Source organism: Eleginops maclovinus, chromosome 8 (genome assembly GCF_036324505.1).
Source record: "Eleginops maclovinus isolate JMC-PN-2008 ecotype Puerto Natales chromosome 8, JC_Emac_rtc_rv5, whole genome shotgun sequence".
Taxonomy (NCBI): domain Eukaryota; kingdom Metazoa; phylum Chordata; class Actinopteri; order Perciformes; family Eleginopidae; genus Eleginops; species Eleginops maclovinus.
In genome coordinates, this window is record NC_086356.1 from 12,807,006 (window position 1) to 12,828,340 (window position 21,335).

Below are 21,335 nucleotides of genomic sequence, written 5' to 3' on the forward strand. Positions count from 1 at the left end.
TCCCCCTGCTTAAGCCAGTACATGTCCAGGCCCGTCTGACGTTTGCTAGAGGGCATTTGGATGATCCAGAAGAGGATTGGGAGAATGTCATATGGTCAGATGAAACCAAAATAGAACTTTTTGGTAAAAACTCAACTCGTCGTGTTTGGAGGAGAAAGAATGCAGAGTTGCATCCAAAGAACACCATACCTACTGTGAAGCATGGGGGTGGAAACATCATGCTTTGGGGCTGTTTTTCTGCAAAGGGACCAGGACGACTGATCCGTGTAAAGGAAAGAATGAATGGGGCCATGTATCGTGAGATTTTGAGTGAAAACCTCCTTCCATCAGCAAGGGCACTGAAGATGAAGCGTGGCTGGGTCTTTCAGCATGACAATGATCCCAAACACACCGCCAGGGCAACGAAGGAGTGGCTTCGTAAGAAGCATTTCAAGGTCCTGGAGTGGCCTAGCCAGTCTCCAGATCTCAACCCCATAGAAAATCTTTGGAGGGAGTTGAAAGTCCGTGTTGCCCAGCGACAGCCCCAAAACATCACTGCTTTAGAGGAGATCTGCATGGAGGAATGGGCCAAAATACCAGCAACAGTGTGTGAAAACCTTGTGAAGACTTACAGAAAACGTTTGACCTCTGTCATTGCCAACAAAGGGTATATAACAAAGTATTGAGATGAACTTTTGTTATTGACCAAATACTTATTTTCCACAATAATTTGAAAATAAATTCATTAAAAATCCTACAATGTGATTTCCTGGATTGTTTCCCCCATTCTGTCTCTCATAGTTGAAGTGTACCTATGATAAAAATTACAGGCCTCTCTCATCTTTTTAAATGGGAGAACTTGCACAATTGGTGGCTGACTAAATACTTTTTTGCCCCACTGTATATACATATAAATATATCAAAACATTTTTATTTATTTATATATATATACACACACTTATATTAAATTAGTCTTATGTTTTAGTTTTTTGATGAAATTGTCATGAACTGATTTAACATTTTCTCTTTTAAAGTACATTTAAATGTTTGTATTATTTATTTTTTTACCATGTTTGAATCCGTACTGTCCTGTTGTTCACTCTTATCTTATTTCTCTATGATTATTCTTGTAAAAAATCCCAAAGTTTCTAATTAAAACTAGTTTTTTCCTGTGAAATAAAATCCTGAAATTAAAGAGATGAGTCCTGTCCTATCGTAATATATAATGCTGCATTGAGTCAGGGTCTCAGAGAGCTGTGAAATCTAATAAAACGAGTTGTGTCTTATATGCAAAGTTTAATTACAATTTCTGGTATGGATCCACTGGGTCACATGACACGGAGGCTATTGAAGGATGAACTGGGTTTAAAATGGACAATACAACCAACAACAACATTGTAATAAGCGTTTTTAATTGCTGTACAGGTGATTTAATTCAAGCTTTTTGCATAAGATAAAATCATCCCGTCCAATCATAAGATGGATACCCTGTAACCAGATCAATCCCAATAACCAATCATGTCAATCAGTTCCTTACAATTGACAGACTGAAATGCAATTTTAAAAAAGAAGCAAAACAGCAGTTCAAGGAGTTATTGAAAGTTTAAAATAAATCCCAAAAAAGAAAAAAAAACAGTCTTTAAAAAACAACTTACTTTAACTTTCAGACAACAGTTAGAGAAATAGGCATGAGTGATGAGTCAAGATGTTGGACCAAAAAAAAGACAGGCAACTACAACAAACAATTTGAACATCTTTTAAAAAATAAGGACATCCTTTAACGAAGGCATTAAGACATTTCCATGTGTATCCCAGAACAGATGTCAGTACAGGAACACTGATTTATGTGATGAAGATAAAGCTACATCCTAGTGTGCACAACAAGAACGCACTGCGCAGCCTCTCAGAACTGAGTTACATTAGATTCTGTCGCAAACTATTTAAAATCACTTCTTAAAATCAATGTTTAATTTATGTTTAGCTCTATCAGTCTAACAGTGGCAGCACCAACGGCGCCAGGGGAGCCGCTTCACAGCGTTTCAAGTCGAGACGTCTTTCAACTGTACTGTGTATGACGTTTACAGCAGTTCCTCTTGCCATCGTGCTTTTATTCAAACAAACGTGTTAGTCATTAACCGTGAACCCATTTAACATTATAGCTCTAAGCACACCTTGAAAGTCAGATAGACACTTTGAGGGTCATTTGATAAACTGTTATGTTGCTGGAAATATGAACAAACTCAGTCTTATTTCCACATTTTCCTTCAACAAAAATCACTATTAAAATAACCATTAACGGTAGTTAATAAAGCTTTTTCTCCCATTGACGCTCTGCATATTCACTTTCAATAAAACAGACCTAGATCAACTCATGTCCGTTAAATTAGCATCTATACACTGATGGGTACGTGTGTGTGTGTGTGTGTGTGTGTGTGTGTGTGTGTGTGTGTGTGTGTGTGTGTGTGTGTGTGTGTGTGTGTGTGTGTGTGTGTTGAGGTTGTATAGCATCTCTGAGTTAATGCAGTAGCTTCTGTTCCAGGTTCACACATTTACATTACTGCCAACTGTTGTCCATACCGGGGAGCTTTCGGTAGAGGAATCCACCAAAGTGAACAACCTGCTTCCACTGTTGTAGTATCTGTGGTTAATGGCTAAAACGCACACAAAACACAGGGATGTTCCTATTAGGGTTAACAAATAAAAACATGTGATGAGTAGTATCAAATCCCTCTGTCAATCACCGGCCAATTACAAAAAAACTCGTCCTAGTCTAAGTTAGTTCATAACAGAAGAGGTCTGATGTATTTAGTTTTATAAAGGGACACTGAGGACAGATTTGTCTTCATCCAGCTGATTGACATCTCCTCTCACACACAGATACTTTGAAGACTTGTGCATAAGAGAAAGAGCAGAGTAGGACCGTTAACTGCCAAGTGTCGTCTAAGGCTGTGGTGGATTTTAAGTTTTAACTCCCCAACAGTTCCCGTACGTAAACTCTGTACAGTGCAGCACCTGGCGGCTTTAAAAACCACCGAGACGTTTGTGTCCGCGACAGTAAATAGTGCGTGTCATCGGAAGCAAAATGTTAAGGCCTCCTTAGTGTCAGCATGTCGGAAAACATGTGTAACACAAAGCGGACAAAAGACGAGTTTAGCTCAGTTCACCTCCCAACTAAACAACATGATGCCACGTAGAGAAGGAGTCAAACTTTAGACCGGCATCAGTGGACATTACACAGATTCCTTAGCGGCAGTAAGGGGACGGTTTTACCTTTTATCCCACAGAGGTAGCCCACAGACAAACATAACGGTGCTTAATAATCATTTAAATTAATCTCTCTAAAATTAGTTAGCTAATCATCTCCATATTTCCAACAGTCACATTCAAACCAGTCTTCACAAGGACAATAAAAGCTGTTATCTCGAAGTATTGATCACCGCAGAGGTAGTGGTGGCCGGTATACTCCCTCAGACGGGCTTGTCAGGTGGTGAAACAGCTCCGTAAACCCCCTCCCCAACACCTTTTCATTTAAATGTTTCTAGAACTTTCCGACACCGACATTAACAACCACTTTGCAAATAAATGGCCAGCTCTGTTAAGGTGATCCAGGTTAGAAATGTAACCTTTCTCTATTTTTTTATTTTTTATTCTTGGCACACACGAGCGACCAAGTGCAACACTTCCTAACTGACCTTTATCCCCGTGTGTAATCGCTCCGATCACTCCGCCTTCCAGAGCAGGCCAACGTGAACAAGAACCGCTTCTTTTCAAGTGTAACCCAGCCCCGACTGTACCGTGGTGCTGTGAGGGGCCGGCTATCTGAAGTAGCAAGTTGTGATACTTAGACGGAAAGGCTCCACGTGAGATGAGTGAAATATGTGAAGTATTAGCAACACACACAGATAAGATACCGGACAGAGCTGTCAGCAGCAGCACCGATGTTTGAGTATATACATTCTGACACACATTTCAAATTCAACCTTATTAAACAAACCGTTGAGCACAGTGTAATTCGACAATCTGTGATAAAAAACCAACGGTTTCTCAACTAAAGGGCCAAAATAACAATAGTCTGCTATGGCTATTTATTTACAGATGCATCTTTCATGCTTTTTAAAAAACATCTTTCTACAGCAGAAATTATTTAAGGTATCCACATTTAATTTACCCTCAAATAATCCAATAACTGCTTTTGGTGATGGCTAATGTCAGTTATTTCCCAATGACCTCCAAGCACTTCTTCTGTAGAAGGTGATTACATTTGGTAACATTTTTTTTTTAAAGTCTTATTGTTGGTCTCCTTTTTTCTTAAATGATCTATTATTTCTGATTATCTTCCATAGGTGCTGCTGGAGGCAGATCTTAGTACAGCATAGTCGAGTTAAAAAAATAACAAAAACAACTATATGACAGCAAATGCTCCCACAAAGCCGACACCGGTGATGGTAATGAGTGTGGAGTTTCGTTGGTTTCCCGGCCGGTCACCCTCAAGGCCCCGCGGAATAATGTTAATATCGGGACGTTCAGACTGCCCTGTTCCCATGCCAGTTCTCATCAAGCCCAGATTCGATACAAGTTTACTTGATCCAGTCAGGCGGAAAACTTTAAGACTTACGTGGCCCTCTGCACAGATTCCCCAGGAAGGCTGCTCCTTTAAAAGGACACATTGACAATTTGATTCTAGTCAGCTGTTTTCATCTAACAGGCACAGCGTTCTGCGTCTGCATGCCAGATCTCTGACAGTTAAAGCAGATTGTTGGCTTCCCTCATGTAAACACAGGGGTACGACTTGCAAATCAGTGGTGTTACTGAGGAATTATAAGGAGCAATTTCACCGGTAAAAAAACCTCAGAATATAAACAAAAGCAACTTTCAAAGTGTCAACGTTTCCAGTCAAAGTCAGAGAAAGGGTCGAACTGAAAACAGTTTCCTATCCAAACAGATCCATCGGTATGTATCTACTCCGACAGTGCAGGTAGTGGTGGAGTTAATTCCTGCATAGGAAGCCAGATCTAATCTGAGGGGTTAGCTGATAGGGTGTGAGCAGGTGAAGTGGTAATTCATAGAGGAAGAATTCAGCATGAGGAGGGGGTGGGATGGATCGAGTAAAGCAAAGGCACGACAGATTGATAAAAAAAAGAGAAGAAACGTAACCCCTTTGTTTCACTAACCCAGGAGAGAGCACGAGGCTTGAGTTTGCCGGTGCCTCGGCCGTTGAGTTTGTAAGCTCTCTGATCAGCTTACCTCTGCAGTGTCTCTGCGCGTCTTCCTGCTCGGTTAGCTACTAAGCCTACTGACACAGTGATGGGGGTCTCTCAGGGAGCAGGAGGGTGTGTTAGAGTGTGTCAGAGAGAAAAGGCGCCCAGGCTGGTCCTCAGTATTGTTCCTTAAAATCTGTTTGTATGTCTCGGGGGGGTGGGGGCCTTTGACCCCTCAGCTCTCCTCAGCGCCGTCCTCTGTGATATGCTGCGTCCTCAGTATCGGTACATGTCGTAGGTACTGACCCAAGACGAAGGAAAAGCCCATGTGGGAAACCTGCGGAGGACTTCCTCCAGTTGAGCAGTCCTACTGTCCTGTCCGAAGAAATAGTGGGTGGAGATGGCAACGGAGATCATCCCCTCGGGGCCTGAGGGGTCCGGGTCCCTGGGTGGCTAAGAGAGGAGAAAGACAGAACCCTGGTTACCATGTGAGAGGAGCCGCAGATTTTCCAGGCCTTTAGAACAGAACACCTGGTCTTTGGCTCGATAATGCTGCATGTGTTTGAGCTTATACAATGGATTTCCAAAGAGTCTTTAAAAGGTCACAGAGTTTGTCTCAACAATGCAACTGGTCAAAGTAAGTCTCCATAATTGGGAGTTTAAAGGTTCTCCCATGACAGCAACACAGGCCAACGGTGTCCTGCCAGGAGCTTAACTCTGAGGTGAAGGTATTCAGAAATCCAGAGATGTGAGGAATGAAAGGAACGACATAAAAACACAACTCAACATCTGTCAGGATACTCTGCTGTCAAAGGTGCAGCCTGATACCTGATGAATCATAGAATATTGTGTGCAATAAAAAAAAAGAAAGTTTGATGCTTATTTGAGGTACAGCCATATCTCTAAAACCAAGTAGCAGCTATGAGATGCTCAGGTTAGCTTAGAATAAAAACAGGAGCAGGGGTAAACAAATAGCCTGGCACCGTCCAAATGTAGAGGAATCCAGTGTCAATCATTTCCTTTCAATACACAGATAATAAAAATACCTATTAAACAAACCTTACAATGGAAAAGGTTGAAATGATCAGTCAGTGATATAAAACTGTTCTGCCTTTGCAATCTATCTTCAAAACCAAAGCCAACAGATGGAATTGACTAACATATTTTCTTGTCATACCAAAATAAGAGAGCAGTTTGAGCTAAAGCACTTCAAATGTTAATGAGTACAATGAGTCCAGACTCTTCTCGAGCGGCAGACAGTACCTGTATTTCAAACCAGAAGGTCCACGTGGGAGCGTCGAGACCGTGAGAATAGAACACAAAATATTCCCCACTCAGATCGAACTGAGGCGTCCCGTCACCGAAGGACCACGTGGAGAGGCCGGCTCCTCGATGAGGCATCAGATACAGGGACATGTGACTGGGGCCTGCAAGTTAACGCACATTCAAATCAAGGTTAGCCAATTGAGAAATGAATGAATCCCATTATTTATAGTTTGTATCCTTGACGGTGGTTGTACTTTATTGGTTACAGCAGAACCGCTTGGCACCTAAACTGAAATGTAAACAACGACTTAATACACTATAATAATGAATGCGTATCACATGCTCTTCCTCGGCAAAGGGTACGGCATGTACTTAGACAAACATAAACTTGAACATTTCGATGACAACTTGGTAAGCTGTGGCTGTAGACGAACATTTAAAGCTCTAAAGCAGCTACCAAATGGACCTTGGGTAAAGTCATTTTTCATCATGTTTACAAGATTAACTGTCAATCAATAACTTACCGTTTTCAAAATACCAGCACAGACGTTATCTCAGTGCTGATAAACTCTGCCTCTCATTTTATGTGTAACCAGATATTTTGAGTGTGCCCCGTCAGCCGGTCTGAATATGCTGCCGTCATCAGGGAGATTCTTCTTCTGCACTAATCCTCTGACTCAAGTTCAACTGATGTCATATGACATTGGGTGTTTTTTTTGTATTGTGTCTCATCTCTCTGCCTGCAGGTCCTTAGAGGAAAGTGTGTTTTTAGTGTAGTATTTAAGATTAGGCTGCATTAAATGCTCCTGACCTTTCACACTGAAGGTCATCTTAACCGTCCCCCAGCTGGTCTCCTCTCTGGACAGCAGGCTGAACTCAACAGGAGAGCTGGGAGACACTTCTGGAGCGGGGAGGTACCAGTTCTTCCTGCAAAAACACATGAGGGGAGGAGCATGAAGTTGATTAGATCGAGCAAATAAGAACAAAGGGTAGGGAAACAACACAACTTATGCATTACTGACTTGCTGAGGAACTTGACGGGCAGGAACCAGGGGTAACCACAGAAGGGCCGGTCCTCGCGGCAGCTGGTGCGGATGCTGTCGTTGATAGCGGGGATGTGAGGCGTGATGTGCTGGATGCCTGTGTAGTCAAAGCTGTTGATCCACAGACCTGAGTCCCGGCTCTCCACCTGGCCCTGCAGGTTGTGGAAGGTCCGCGTTGTATGCTGCGGGAGGTCGGAGTCAAAATAGGTTTCATGCACTTTGACACTACAGGTGGATAGGGTAAACATTTAAATAGACATCAGGATGAAACTTCCACAGTTTATTACTTAGTTTTACAATTATTGTCTTTTATACCCAAATGAGGAGTTATGTAATGCTTACTTTTAGTGAAATTAGGAGAAATCTACAGAGGCAAATAGATAAGGTCTATTAAAATAAACACCTCTGTATTTGTAATGCCTTCATTCCAGTAGTTTGAAAGAAGACATCTTTTGGGAGCCAAACCTCTCAAATTTGACCAGTGCATGCATAAACAATATTGTCCCTCCTGAAACGCAATTTTTGTTAAGCCTTTGATTTGATTTTGTAGCCAGATAAGGAGCTCTCTGTGAGTTACATCAGCAGGAGGAGGAGTGGAATCAGAGCACTTTTATCCAATCACTAAAACTTGTTGAGAGATGTCCTGGTGTGCCGTGTCCCAGTTACAAAAAAAACCATGATGAATAGTGGCTTTGTATTTCACCTGCTGTCAACAAGAGATTTTAATCAGTCGAGCAGGGGCAGCACAGCAGGACAGCTCATTCAGGCCAAAACATTTACCAGTAACGCAAGATGATTCTGCAACAGATTTGGATTTTTCCCACTTTCAAAACAACATGTATACCTTTTTAACTAGCAAGATATTTTCTAATTCAAAAAGTGAAAGATTCTATACTTTTGAAATTGTTGTTTTTTTTGTCCTGTCCGTAGCCCGTTTTAGAATATATGTGTATGAATGAGTTCTGTGAGTGTGATGTGACGTTTAACCTGCAGGAAAACTCTTTTTGGCCGTGGGCTGTCTGGACTGGCCGAATAAGGAAAGAGGAGGCCAGAGGACATCATCAGGAACGTGACGACGAACACTGACGCCAGACCAGCCAAGATCCACTTAGTGCTCCGTGCCAAGTAGATGAAATGCAGCTGAGACACACAGGGAAATATAGGATGTGATGGGAGGACCAATCAACAACAAATAGGAGGATTTCTTTTGTGAAACAGTGGAATATTCAAACAGACGAAAATCCAAGCCTCCACCAATGCTAGAATTACATAACATTTTACTGCCACTCAATAAGTCAACTACACACTGCAGTAGGTTTGCTTATCTGTAGGCAAATAATGGCTGTCAATAAACAGTTTAAACAAAACTTTGCTAGCAGATTTATACCAGTGTTCTCTCCTCCCCAATGTGACCTCAAGATGAATCTACAAGGAAAAAAATATACTTCTTATTCCTTGTTGTACACAATGTGGGAAAACTCACAAAAAAGGAGGAGAGGAAGATGGTTGCCAAGGTGACGAGGGTGGCCATTACTACTTCAGGCGGTATCTCGGTGCCACTGCGACCCATAATAGGTGTGAAGATCTCAAACACGACCCAGATGAGGAACATGAAGTGGACGTAAGGCAGCGCCAGGCCCAACAGATAGAGCACACTGTACTTCACTGAGGCGCCTGCGGGAGGATAGAGAGGAAACTGTTATTCAGATCAAACTGAACCCGATATTAAAGAATATTTTGGCTGCCCTGTAGCTTTTAGACTCCCAATCGAACCCTACTAAACATTATCATCAAAGTATGAATTGGGATAAAGGGCGTTACCCAATGCCAGTTATTTAAAGTCGACCAAAGTGTGTACAACTGCAAGAATAACACATAACCCTAAACTGCTGCTTTACTGATATTTTGCTTTCCCAAGCATTGCTTCTATTTAATTGTTGTGTAAAAAAAAGACTTTTTACTGTATTATAGTCTTATTTTCAACTCCGATCTATTTTCCATTCAAATGTGTCACCGTTTATAGTAAATCAATTCCATCTAAAATAAAGTTGAGTTGAGTGTTTACCTCTGTTTTTAAACTCTCTGGCCAGCAGCAGTCTGGTGGCCAGGGGGAAAGCCACCATGAGCATGGGGACGTAGGCTGAACACAGGCCCTGATGGGTGAGCAACACCAGGCTGCAGCACCACAGCAACAGGCTGACATCAAAGTAGAGATCGCCCAGCTCCACCAAACGCACACCCTGCAGGGAGAACACACACAACAGGTCAGAATGCAACGCTCAGATATGTGTGGAATCAGTTGATAAGGAACTCTTATTAGTGCTTTGCCAAAAAAATACTCTTTGGATTCAAATATGTTGAGGTATGCTAGAAATGTTGGAAATTGATGCTCCTCACTCGTCACAAACAGCCTCACGTTAATTAAAGAGTAACACAGAGCAGCGAAGGTTGCTTCATAGGGGACTACTTTAATGAAGACAGATCAGTCCCTGCCTTATAGAGAAGAAAAATCCAAAATCCAATTATAGTCATCTTTTTACAAATCACTGCGAAAGAGACAATCACTCCCTCTGTGGTGGATGAAAACCAAGCAGGAACAAAGTATCAATCATTCAACTTCCTCGTTTCTACATCTGGAACTTTACACCATGGCCACAATGATCTGAACTTCCGGATCACTGCTTCACTGGGACTCGCCCTGCTCTTCAAAAATAATGTATGATTGAATTAAGTCAGCTCTAACACTCAAGAGATGTTTTATTTCAGAGTGCAAAAGGAAAAAGTTAGGGATAAGCAGACAAGTGCACGGTTAGCTAAAAGTAACTTATAAATGGTTGGAATCAATATAGAAAAAAGGTCAAATAGCTCAAAGTAAAGCATGAAACAGAGAAAGTTAGAGTTAACTTATAAATGGTTTGAACATACAGCTAAGGCCACTGACATTTCTATTGAATAAAAAACAAACCCACTATTAAATCCACTTTAACATCATTTATAGGAAATTATATTCAGTTTAAAATCAATACCATCATCATAAATGGGTTCATTTGGAACATATGATTGATGTTAACGCAGCATCGTTAAACCACAGAACCGGTATACCAAATGAACAGTTGCCAAGCAATTTGTACAAATAAGAAGAGTTCTACCCAAGGCATCACACACTTGAGTCTTGCGTCATAGAAAATCTCATTAAAAATGAGGCCAAAGATGACTTGTGCTCCTTCAATAGAGATTTCATTTCATTAGAGGATGAAGCCTTATGTGGCCTGGCACAAAGGTTAGTCTGTGTCCTTCCTGGAAAATGGCCATGAAAAGCTGGAATACACAATGTGTTCGCCTCCAGATGAAAATAAACCTTCCGTAATGGTTTCTACTTCAAATACAAAATGTCAGAGGTGCAATATTTCAGCTGAACAGCTTCTAAAATTACAGAAAGAACAAGTAGAGATGTGGAAGAGTTTACCAAAAAGGCTCAAACATTGTCTCTGGCCATCGTGTGTCAGCAGTAAATACTTATTTGGTAAAGGAGTCCATACATGTGACTGACATATGGCTGTTGGTATTACACATCACCAGTTTTATTATCGAGCACACACACACACACACACAAAGAGCTGCTGTTCGCTAGTCACCATGGAGGAAGAGGAACTGTCTGGGTTTCTCCTATTTGCACTTTAGTCCCCATTAAACATGATCTCAGTCGGTCAACATGAGATATAATAGGGGCTGCCCTACTGGGTTTATTCAGCAAAAGCACTCTCTCTAAAAACATGTTTCGTGTTACAAAGAGTATCAAAAAGATATGAATCTAGCCGGTTGACATTCATTACACTTCAACAGAGCAAATATTTAACCAATCACTATCAGACTTGACCTATGGCTACACATCATTTCTACATGCTGGATTTTTAGAAAGAAATGATTTGATGTTTTATAGTTTCGAAAAGTATGGTTTCTATTCATGATATCTTCCAATTCCCCTTTATTTCACTTCTCTGATTTGGAAGGTCAAGAATTAATCATTTACATTTCATTTGCCGTCTTGCCAAGAGTTAGTTAATTCCGGAACCAGGAGGTTAGCTTAGCTTAGCATAAACACTGAAAACCTTAAGAGAGCTATGACATCCATTTCAAAATGTCATATACCTTTACATTTTAGATGAAACACTCTACTTACTCCGTAGTACAAGTTCTTGGCCAGGGTGTGGATGAGGATCATCTTGCCCGTGGCAGCGGCCCCATACAGGCAGATGGAGGCGTAGAAGTGGTTGTACCAGAACATGGAGCGGCCCAGCAGAGTGACGAGCAGAGCGACTATCAGCACCGACAGCAGCGTGACGAACCAACTCAGCACCACTACACCTGTGGCACAGGCCAGCTCCCGGACATACCGGCCACCTGAGAGAGATGCAGATGAAAGATGAGTGAAAACCCAACACAGCTCATCTAATTCTTCTAGAGCAAAGAGAAAAAAACATTCAGATTTGACCCCACAAGCCAATTATCTCCCTGATTAATCGATTAAACACTTGGTTGTAAAATGTCCATTCCTGTTTCTCTAAGTAATTGTTGTTTTTTGGTTTTGTCCGACCAAAACGTAAAGAAATTCATTTTCAAATTATACAAAAACAGAGAAAAAATTCACTTTTTCTGCTATTTTTGCATGAGAAAACAACTTAAAAGTTTTATGATTATCACAATAAAATGTTGATCAAATAGTCATTGCGGATCTACCTTTGGACTGGGAAATTCTAATACTACAGGTTGCAAGAAAACACTTGAACAAGTGGCAAAGGGGAAAATATTCAACACATGCATCCACCACAGGAAATGGAGACCTACCCCTATTGCCTGGCAGAGAGGCTTTCTTTGCCAGATAGAGGAAGGTGGCTGTGGCTACAATGTAGTTGAGGATGGTGCCTACACGGGCGGGGTAAGCCACCACAAACACCCCAAGCAGGTCGTAAAACACCATGTTGCCATGACGATACTCTGAGGAATCGGCCAGCTTCTCTGATGTGACGAGGTACCTCAGGACTGCCAGGATGTTGTCGCCTATAGACAGGAAGCGAGTTTCAAGGTTGAAAGCTGACACAATAAAGCATTGAGCTGCATTGATTTCTGCAGAATAGAGACAACCAGAGGGTACAGGCCTGATCAGAACTTTATAGGAAGAGACAAAATGGGAAATAAATATTTTTTGAGTTTAATCTATAGTTGTTTTTCGGTGCTTCCACCCTTACAGTAACAGGAAGACAGCGGTTGCTGTGACTGAACATGAAAGGGATAACTCTCCTTATGACACATAGGGTTCATCCTTCATAGAGCTGACACAACACTCGCAGAACATTTTATTGCTGACTCAGAATAACCTTCTGACCAGCAGGGACCGGCTACTCTGATGTAATGGTCTTTGTCGTTCCTGCACGGCCACCCAGGCAGTATTTCTGCAGCACTGAGACCATGAAATTAAATTGAAAATTAAAATATATAATCGTTAGGTCTTTACAGTTTCAGAAGGCAGTGAAAAATGTCATGTGTGATCATGTTGTGTTTTGTTAGCCCCTAAACCTTTCCATTTAATATGATGTACAAAAACACAGAAGAAAAGCAGGAAATCTCCATATTAAATAATTCATTGAATTTCAAATATTTGCCGAGTATCTTTTGCCGTCTACTTGCCGTCTAGATGTAAATGAATATGTATACTCCCTGTAATGCCATCCACATCTATAAAAACGGGGGTCCAAACGAGCTGATCCAGATTTGCTTCGGTTATGACGTCATAACCAAAATGTGGGCTGGCTTTACATTGAATTCCTGCCAACGTCCACCCATGTGACACGTCCCAACCTATCGTCCCCCATATACAGTCAGCGAGCTGAATCCCCTCCACAGCACCTCAGTGTGTCTGTGTGTTCAGCAGGATGTCTGCAGGAGGGACTGAGGGTTGTTGTATATATAATACATATAATGTCTCTGTTCTAGAGGTAAACACTGAGAAGTGTTTCAGAAATAATGCTTGATGTGGTTTGGAACATAATATGGGGTATAATCACGGGAGTGTTTAGCTGAGTTTCTCCGTTAGAAACTGCATGGCGCTCCAAAGGGGCGTGGCCAGCTTCAGCTCAGCTCAAATTTAAAGCGACAGTCACAGAATCAGCACTTCAGGAACAGGGCTGAGATAGAGGGGTATGAGGCATGACTACAATGGGTGATCCGTTTGGTATTTTGAGCAAAACTCTTCACAGGCATGGTTTGTATAGATATTGCCCTACAATATATTGTTCAAATATAGCATAATAGAAGACCTTTAAGTAATGATGTATAATGTAGATCAACAATCTGGCAACGTAAAAACGATCAGTAAGTGGTGGCTGTGTGGGTTACTGCCACCAAGGCCAAGTTTCTTTTATCTGTGCTGCACTATGTACTGTTGCCTGCCTGCACACACACTCACCCCCCCCCCCCCCAAACAAAGCTCCATTGTTCTGCCGCCTGGTAGGCTCACTGTGGCCTAAAAGAGTAAACAAGTAAGCGTACAGCATCTACTTGTTCTTGTTGGGTTTTCTGCTTGGCTACACTGATCTCTATAGGGACCCACAACCCATCTTTTCAAATGTAACTATGACAACACAAAAACAAAGATAAGATTTAAAAATGATATTTACTTACTTAACTCACAGTACCATTTAATAGTTATATTGCCATGCTCTTAGATAACTCTATAATATGATCATTAAAGAAAGTGATTTACTTTAGAGTCGTTTAGACCAAAGACTACAATTACTACAAATTCCTTCTCCCTATCTCTGCGATCTCAATTTCTCTCTGTAATAATTCAAGCCTTTTATGGGGAGTTAGTGTTCACAGAATAAGAGGAGGGAGATGTATGGTTCCTGCTGATGGAGAGAGGAAACATGCCTAGCGTCTCAGGTTTAAGTGCTGACTGTGACATTTGTCTGCTAAGTAAAGCAAAAAATAATTCAGATGCACAAATGAGGGCAACAGTAGAAGTGTGGCGATGCAATGTACAGTGTTTATGCGCGTGTGCATTTCTTAGTTCTCAGGGACATAATGAGATGAGCAGAGTGCTGACCCGTCTGAAACAGAGGGTCGGAGAACAAGAGGACAGCATGTGTCGGTGACAGAAAAACAGCGCAGGCAGTCGTTTTTACAACTCAGGTCGACCGCTGCGGTGACCGCTCTCTCCTTAACTGGAAGGCACGAGCAGCAGTCACAAGTGCTGCATCTATTTGCAATGAGCGATAAATAAAAGCACAAGATGAACCTATAAAACTTAAGCTTAAGTGGGTATACTATGGGAGGAGTTGATCATTTCATGTCACACTTATCCTGGATTTGGCTTTAAACCATACTGGAATAACATACCTGTATAAATAAAATATAAATAAATAGCAATATAAATTTGATCTTTGAGCTTTTAAAGGATGTTCACAATTATCCAGAGACTAGAAATTCACCACAATCAACCTATTGTGAGTGTTTTTTTTGTAAAGTCCTATATAATCCCAGCAGACTGCATGTGTGTGTGCTGCATACCGGCTCTCTGAATGGAGTCGGTCAGGATCCTGTCAGCAGTGTCGTACTTGGTGTGATAAATGAAGCCATTTTCAATGAAAGCCAGATCAATGCCTGTAAAAACAATCAATAAAAAAGGGGGAGAAAAAGAAACAGAATGTACATTTAATGAACCAGCCACTGGATTTGTTTTTATAATTTTTTGACACATAAATGCACCATACATGGAATTCAGATTTCAGTTCTGTCCTGTAAAGACTGTTCTGCATTACCTGGGATGTTACCAAAGTCCCTGTAGATGCGGAAGTCAGTGTCAGAGGGGATGATGCCGCTCTGAAACACCTCCTGGCCAACCACAGAGGCAAAGGGGTGTTTGGCTGCTTGAACGTAGGCCTGGACCAGCCAAGGGTTCTCTGGACCTTTAGGGAATAGGAAGGAACATTTCAAGATCATTTTTATATCGGATATCTAGATAGAGATGCTTGGTGTCACCTTCAGACAGTTCACTCGCTCTGTATTGCAATTATTTGCATGCTTTTCCAGTTACATGAGAAACACATATTGAAAGAGGACTGCAAGAACAAATATATGCGAAACAAAAACGCAGCGGAATTCAGAGGGAACACATGGTCATGCGAACTTTAGTTTGGTACAGTACCTGTCTGGAAAACAACCTCTTTGCCCCCGACACCCGCAGCCTCCAAGTTAATGAAGGCCCGCACCTGCTTGGCCCACGGATGCTGAGTAATGAAACCGTGGCTGGCCTGATGAGGAATAAAAAAGGGGACAAATAGTTAGAGAGAGGGAAAGAAAGAATGAAACCGAGGGCTCAAACTAAAGAAGAATAGGGAGATGTTCAAAACTAGTCTGACATCCATTGTGTCAATCATGTTTCCGTGTCATTTCACCTGCAGGATATTTTCCTCCGCCCCATTAAAGAGGAAGACGACTCCGTGACGCAGAGGAGAAGACTGGTTGGCCAGAGAATGGAGGACTTCCAGCATCACTGCACAGCTCACTGCATCATCACTGGCACCTAAAACATTGAAACCAGTGTGTGTGTGTGTGTGTGTGCACGCACGTGTGTGACAAAAATACTAAAAAACGTCTTGTATTTCACATTTGCGTCAGGCAACAGAATCTTGGCAACAAGATCTCCCAGTGTTCCCAAACCCCGGGGCTCAGTCTGAGATTAAAACACATGGAACAGATAAAGTTGATGTGTATTATAATATCACAAACACATGAGAGCGAAGGGAGTGTGCTCTGAGTGCAAACATGTGAAGAATGTGACTAGCTGGTATAAACCCCGGCTCCCACTGCTTGGATAATGGTGAGAACACAAAGGAGAAGAAAAGGAAAAGAGCATGGGAACAGGGCATGTGATGCAGAAAGATTAGACAGGTTGGTGGTGACGAGGAACACAACTCACTGAGGATAAATGGGAACGGGAGGTAAAATGCCCAGAGATCAGAGAGCCACACTCAGACATCATGTGCTCCAGCTTTCTGGATTGACTGTGTTCACGAGGTTGAGAGTCTGCTCGCTGTCTGTCTGCGTACCGTTCATGCTGCCGTCACTGCCACTTATGTCAGCTTCGTATTAAACCTTTCCCCTCCCAAAAAAAGCTCTGTGAGACTTCAGAATACAAAGCCTGAATAGTTCCCCTGTGCTTAATGTTATGTAAAACAAAAAAAAGACAATGCCCCCTTTATTTTTAGCAGGAATAAGTGTGTAGATGTAGAAGGCCTGGCAGGGAGCCTGTGGACAATTAAACCTATGTGCAACTTCCTGGTCCACACCTCTTGGATCTACTTCCTTCTGCTCCCAGAGCTGTGTGTACACATGTGTATGTTTTTAAGTGGGAAAATATGTCTCTCCAACAAGCACCAGGGCGTGGCGAGCAACGGTGAAAGTTCCCAAATTTAGACTAATAAATCATGCCTGCATACCACGATGTGCAATCATCGACAAACAGTGTTATGACTGTGCAGCGTGGGTATGAATGATACAGCCCATTTGCATGCCCTGATATCCAAATGATTTGGATTGGTTACATTTCACACCGTGTGGTCCACATGACTTGCAGCTTGGAGACTTTTTCACACTGTAAGGGAAAAAGGTCCACAGCCATGCCAGCAGCTCTGCTAGGCTGTACCATGGCACTCAAAGCTATATCATCACACTAGCATGCTAACCATAACAAGGCTAGCATGTTGATATTAGGAAAGGAATTATGTTTAACATATTCCCTGTTTTAGTTTAGCTTAAGTTCTGCTTATTATGTAAACATAAAGTAGAGTAAAGTTACAGGATTTACTTTTACAGTTTATCCTCTGGGCACTATGAACGCCTGACCTACATTTCTTGACAAAACACTCCGTAGTTATCAGAATATTTCACTGTGAACCACACCCGAGAACCTTGGGGTGGTACTACAAAAAAAAGGGTCAGGGGATTCCCAAAATCAGTGTGCTTCGACATTGCCATCCCCTAGGACAGCTAGCTTGGCTTTAAATAAATATTTTAGGCTGTCGTATAGCTCAGTGGGTAGAGCAGGCCATATACTGGGGTTTGATCCCCATGCGGTGGACCCAGGTTCGAATCCGAGTCCCTCTGCCGCGCGTTTTCCCCTCTGTCTCCCCATTTCTGAACTGCACTATATTAAAGCCACTGGTTGCCCAGAAAAATAAATTTAAAAAAGAAGAATTGGCTATAAAATGCTCTTCAGATCATAATCAGGACATGGAAAAGCAATATAACCTAAAACCAGACCATTTTAGACCTGCAAAATGGCACTTAGGGGACAGCAAATTGTAGAAGTTGCAATCAAGTAAAGAAGATAGTTATGATCAAATATAAAAGGAGGTGTTCTCATCACTTTCATTTACTAAGAGATTGATATTAAGGCTTTTCCTTTCTGGTAATTCAGGTTTGAAAAAGGTGGGAATGGTTTCTGCATGCTCCTACATGCAAACTGAGAGCTAACACTATTCACCTGAGGCTAAAACGCTGCAAATGACTTCAGTTCACACACATTCAGCTGAATATTAAAGAATAGGAGGAACTATTTTGTACCTGGACTGTTGGCCACTGTGTCAAAGTGGCAGTTGGCGAGCATGAGATGCTGCGTCCCGGTTTTGGGCTCGAGCCGGACAGCAATATTGGTGACACGGTCGTAGAAGCTGGTGAAGCCTCCAAGAAAGTCAATGGAGAAAGTGCCGGTGGGACGCTGGACATCCACCGTGAGCTTATGAGGGCCCGCTGCCGTCTCAACCCGGATGTTCTCGATCTGCTCCAACAGGTAGCCAACTGTCAGGACTTCGTTCTCATGGCTGCCCACTGGCCTGGGGCCCACGCTGGTGATCTTCTCCAAGTGCTGTCTAGATTTAGAGGAGAGAGAAAGAGGTTGTGATGCTGTTTAAGGAGGAGAACCAAGCCTATTTGTTACCACATCACAGCATTTCTGAATAACATCCTGCAGGTCAATGATACTAAAGCCCATCATTGCATCTTAGTCCATAGCTCTGTTTTTAAAACCACCTTGAGGTTTCAAGTCTTAAATCAAATGTCTCCTGGAGATATTGTTGTGCTTGCTGACTTGGCATTTACAGGACAGTGTGTTCCAGAGGATACACCTTCTCTAAATATTACAGAGAGTGGATACTGCCTGACTTTGACACTTAAATGATGAGCTGAAGTGAAACCAGATATCTTTACCAACTCTGGTTTTATCTTGAATATGGTCTTAGAGAAACAATTATGCACGTTTCGTTTTCATTTATTTCAGACAATTAAAGAGTAATGAATGGCGGGGATGCCTATAAAAACATGTGTTGGTCCTTGGTCAGAGAAAAAGCTTTCTTACACAACTCTATCAATAAACACAAAGTGAAAGCCTACAAGCTAAAACATTAGGCGACACCCCATATATTTACATAAGGAACTGGACCGGAACATCCAACAAAGATAACATTAGAGAATAATGTTTTGAAATCAAACAGGGTGTAACCTGCTTCTGTTATGCTAGCAGAGTCCTGAGTTTGGAGCACTGCCGTGACCCGGTCAGGTATGCTATTCCATGTTTCTGTGACCTGATCTACCTGATCCCTACACAGACGATTGGATGGAAGCAGGATATGAATCTACGGAACCTATATGGCAAGAAAAACAGATGCATATGTTTTCTTTAAAGAAGCAGCTGCTGGTGGTGTTTCATCATACCCCAAGCATAGGTCAAACACAGCATGTTTGTGTTTGGTTTGCTCTTTTTTACAAAGTCTGTCCTTAAATGCATTCCTCTTGTAGTGACAAATTGGTCTTAGACAAGACTGCTCTTAAAGCAGCATTTAAAGCATGGTTTTATGCTCAGGCTCATCATTTAAATCTGGATTGGCAGGATGGCATGGACTCATGAAAGCCACGATTGTGACCAAAGAAGCTCAGAGCCCTAATCAGTTCAATGCCGCGTGCTAGACTCCTTTATAGAGCGACCAGCCAAATGATGGCAAATCTCGTCGCCCAAGCACTTTCAAGAGCTCAACCGCAGCCCTGCGGACCTCAGATTCAGCATAATCCCTGTCTCTCTTCTCACAGGGACTGTAAATCTGATAAAAACTGCTGCACTGTAAATCTGAAGAGCTCTTTAATCTGAAAATGTTGCAGCTACTTGGAATTAACCAGCGTTATAAAGCTTTCTATAGTGCAGTAACATGTCTATATTGAATTTATCTGTATAATATTTATTGGATTTCTTTGTTCAAATTTCTGTTCTATAAAATGTCTGAAATGTCAACTTATCAAGTGCCTATTTTTTCTGACCATGCCTGAAGTTCAATTTAATTGACTGTACATGACTGTTGATTTTCAAAGGACCCACAACCCGGAGATATTCACAATACAATAACATCCAAGAGAAATTGCTCACAAATATATGGACATTTTATTTTTGCTTTTAACATTAACAAAAACAACAACAGTGTTTACATTGAGTTCATCTTTAATGATGCATTTTCTGTTAAATGTCGTTGTGGGAAGTGAAACATTTTGCACCTTTTGAGGGGATTTGAATGAAAAATGTCACTGAATGGAAATATTTTGTTTTTATGAAAGACTCATAAAGAAGTATTAAGAGTATATGTTGAAAGAAATAGGTCACTTTCAGCTACCTTTGGAAAAAAAGTTTACGACACATGCCTTACCTGCAAAAAAAATCTACTTTTGAGCTTGAGTTTCCATGTTTGGAGTTTGAGTCAGTGGTGTAAAGTAACTGAGTATATTTACTTAAGTTCAATTTAGAGAGACTACAATTTTTGAAACTTTGTACTTCTACCCCACTTCAATGGTAAATAGTGTACTTCTACTACATTACATTTATGTAATTTCTTTAGTCATTTATACTAGCTGTACTTGTTTACCACTTTGATAAAACATAAATGCATCAATAATTGTAATAAAAATATATAACAGATATTATACTGAAATGGAAAAACGTAAGTAATGAGTACTTTTGGTATTTTAAGTTTATTGTTATGCTAATACTTGTGTACTTTTACTTAAGTAACATTATGAATGCAGGACTTTTACTTGTAACAGAGTATTCCTACACGCTTGTACTTTTACTTAACTACAAGATCTCAGTACTTCTCCCACCTCTGCTTTGAGGTAAGAATCATATTATTCTTATATCTCTGGGTCATTTAACACGCTTTGTGCAGGGTATTTTGTTGTTTAGGCTACATTCCTAGAGGCTGTTATCTCCCGGGCCAACAGTAGCCATTAGAAACCGTTGAAACACCTGTCTGCCCTGCAGGTTACCTTGGAGGTAAAAGGTGGAGGTGGAGGGGATACCCGGTAGTGGTTTCTAGGCGGGTCTAGTATAAAGATTAGCTGGGTCTCTGCTGCTTAGAGAGCGTTAGCCAACATATAAAGACAAAGGGGTATTTACACTAAGCAAGGTACAAAACTTACCTTGCTCTGACTGCGTTGAAGTCACCGCTCGGCTTTCCAATGACGAGCTGCTGTAACGATAAATGAACGAGTCCCCACAGCACCAAAATAAACACAGAGACCAGGGAAGCTGCCAGTCCTTCCCGCAGCAAATATAGGCTCACTTCGGGCTTCCTCTTCGGGTCACCGTTGTAGCCGTTATCCACGCCCCGGTCCCGGGAGCCGTCGTTATCTTGCGCTACATAATTCTGTGTCCCAAAGGGTTTTATTCTCCTGAAAGTGGTGTCGCTCTCCATTTTTGAGCCAGCGGTACATCAGCTGCAAGCGTCGCTCTCAGGCGTCGCTTTTTTTCTTT

The 21,335-nt window shown here is 41.6% G+C and overlaps 1 protein-coding gene across 1 annotated transcript; it reads right to left on the reverse strand.

Moving 5' to 3' along the window:
- Positions 1-1,370: 1,370 nt before the first annotated feature.
- Positions 1,371-21,317, reverse strand: LOC134868535 (endoplasmic reticulum metallopeptidase 1). The gene is made up of 15 exons (XM_063889747.1): positions 21,002-21,317; positions 18,110-18,414; positions 15,940-16,067; positions 15,690-15,795; positions 15,304-15,450; positions 15,053-15,145; positions 12,332-12,544; positions 11,667-11,887; positions 9,552-9,726; positions 8,970-9,160; positions 8,474-8,626; positions 7,466-7,668; positions 7,255-7,370; positions 6,441-6,604; positions 1,371-5,630 (listed from the first exon to the last, which is right to left on the reverse strand). Exons 1-15 carry the CDS (start codon positions 21,274-21,276, stop codon positions 5,454-5,456), a joined length of 2,667 nt encoding a protein of 888 aa, XP_063745817.1. The 5' UTR covers positions 21,277-21,317; the 3' UTR covers positions 1,371-5,453.
- Positions 21,318-21,335: the final 18 nt, after the last annotated feature.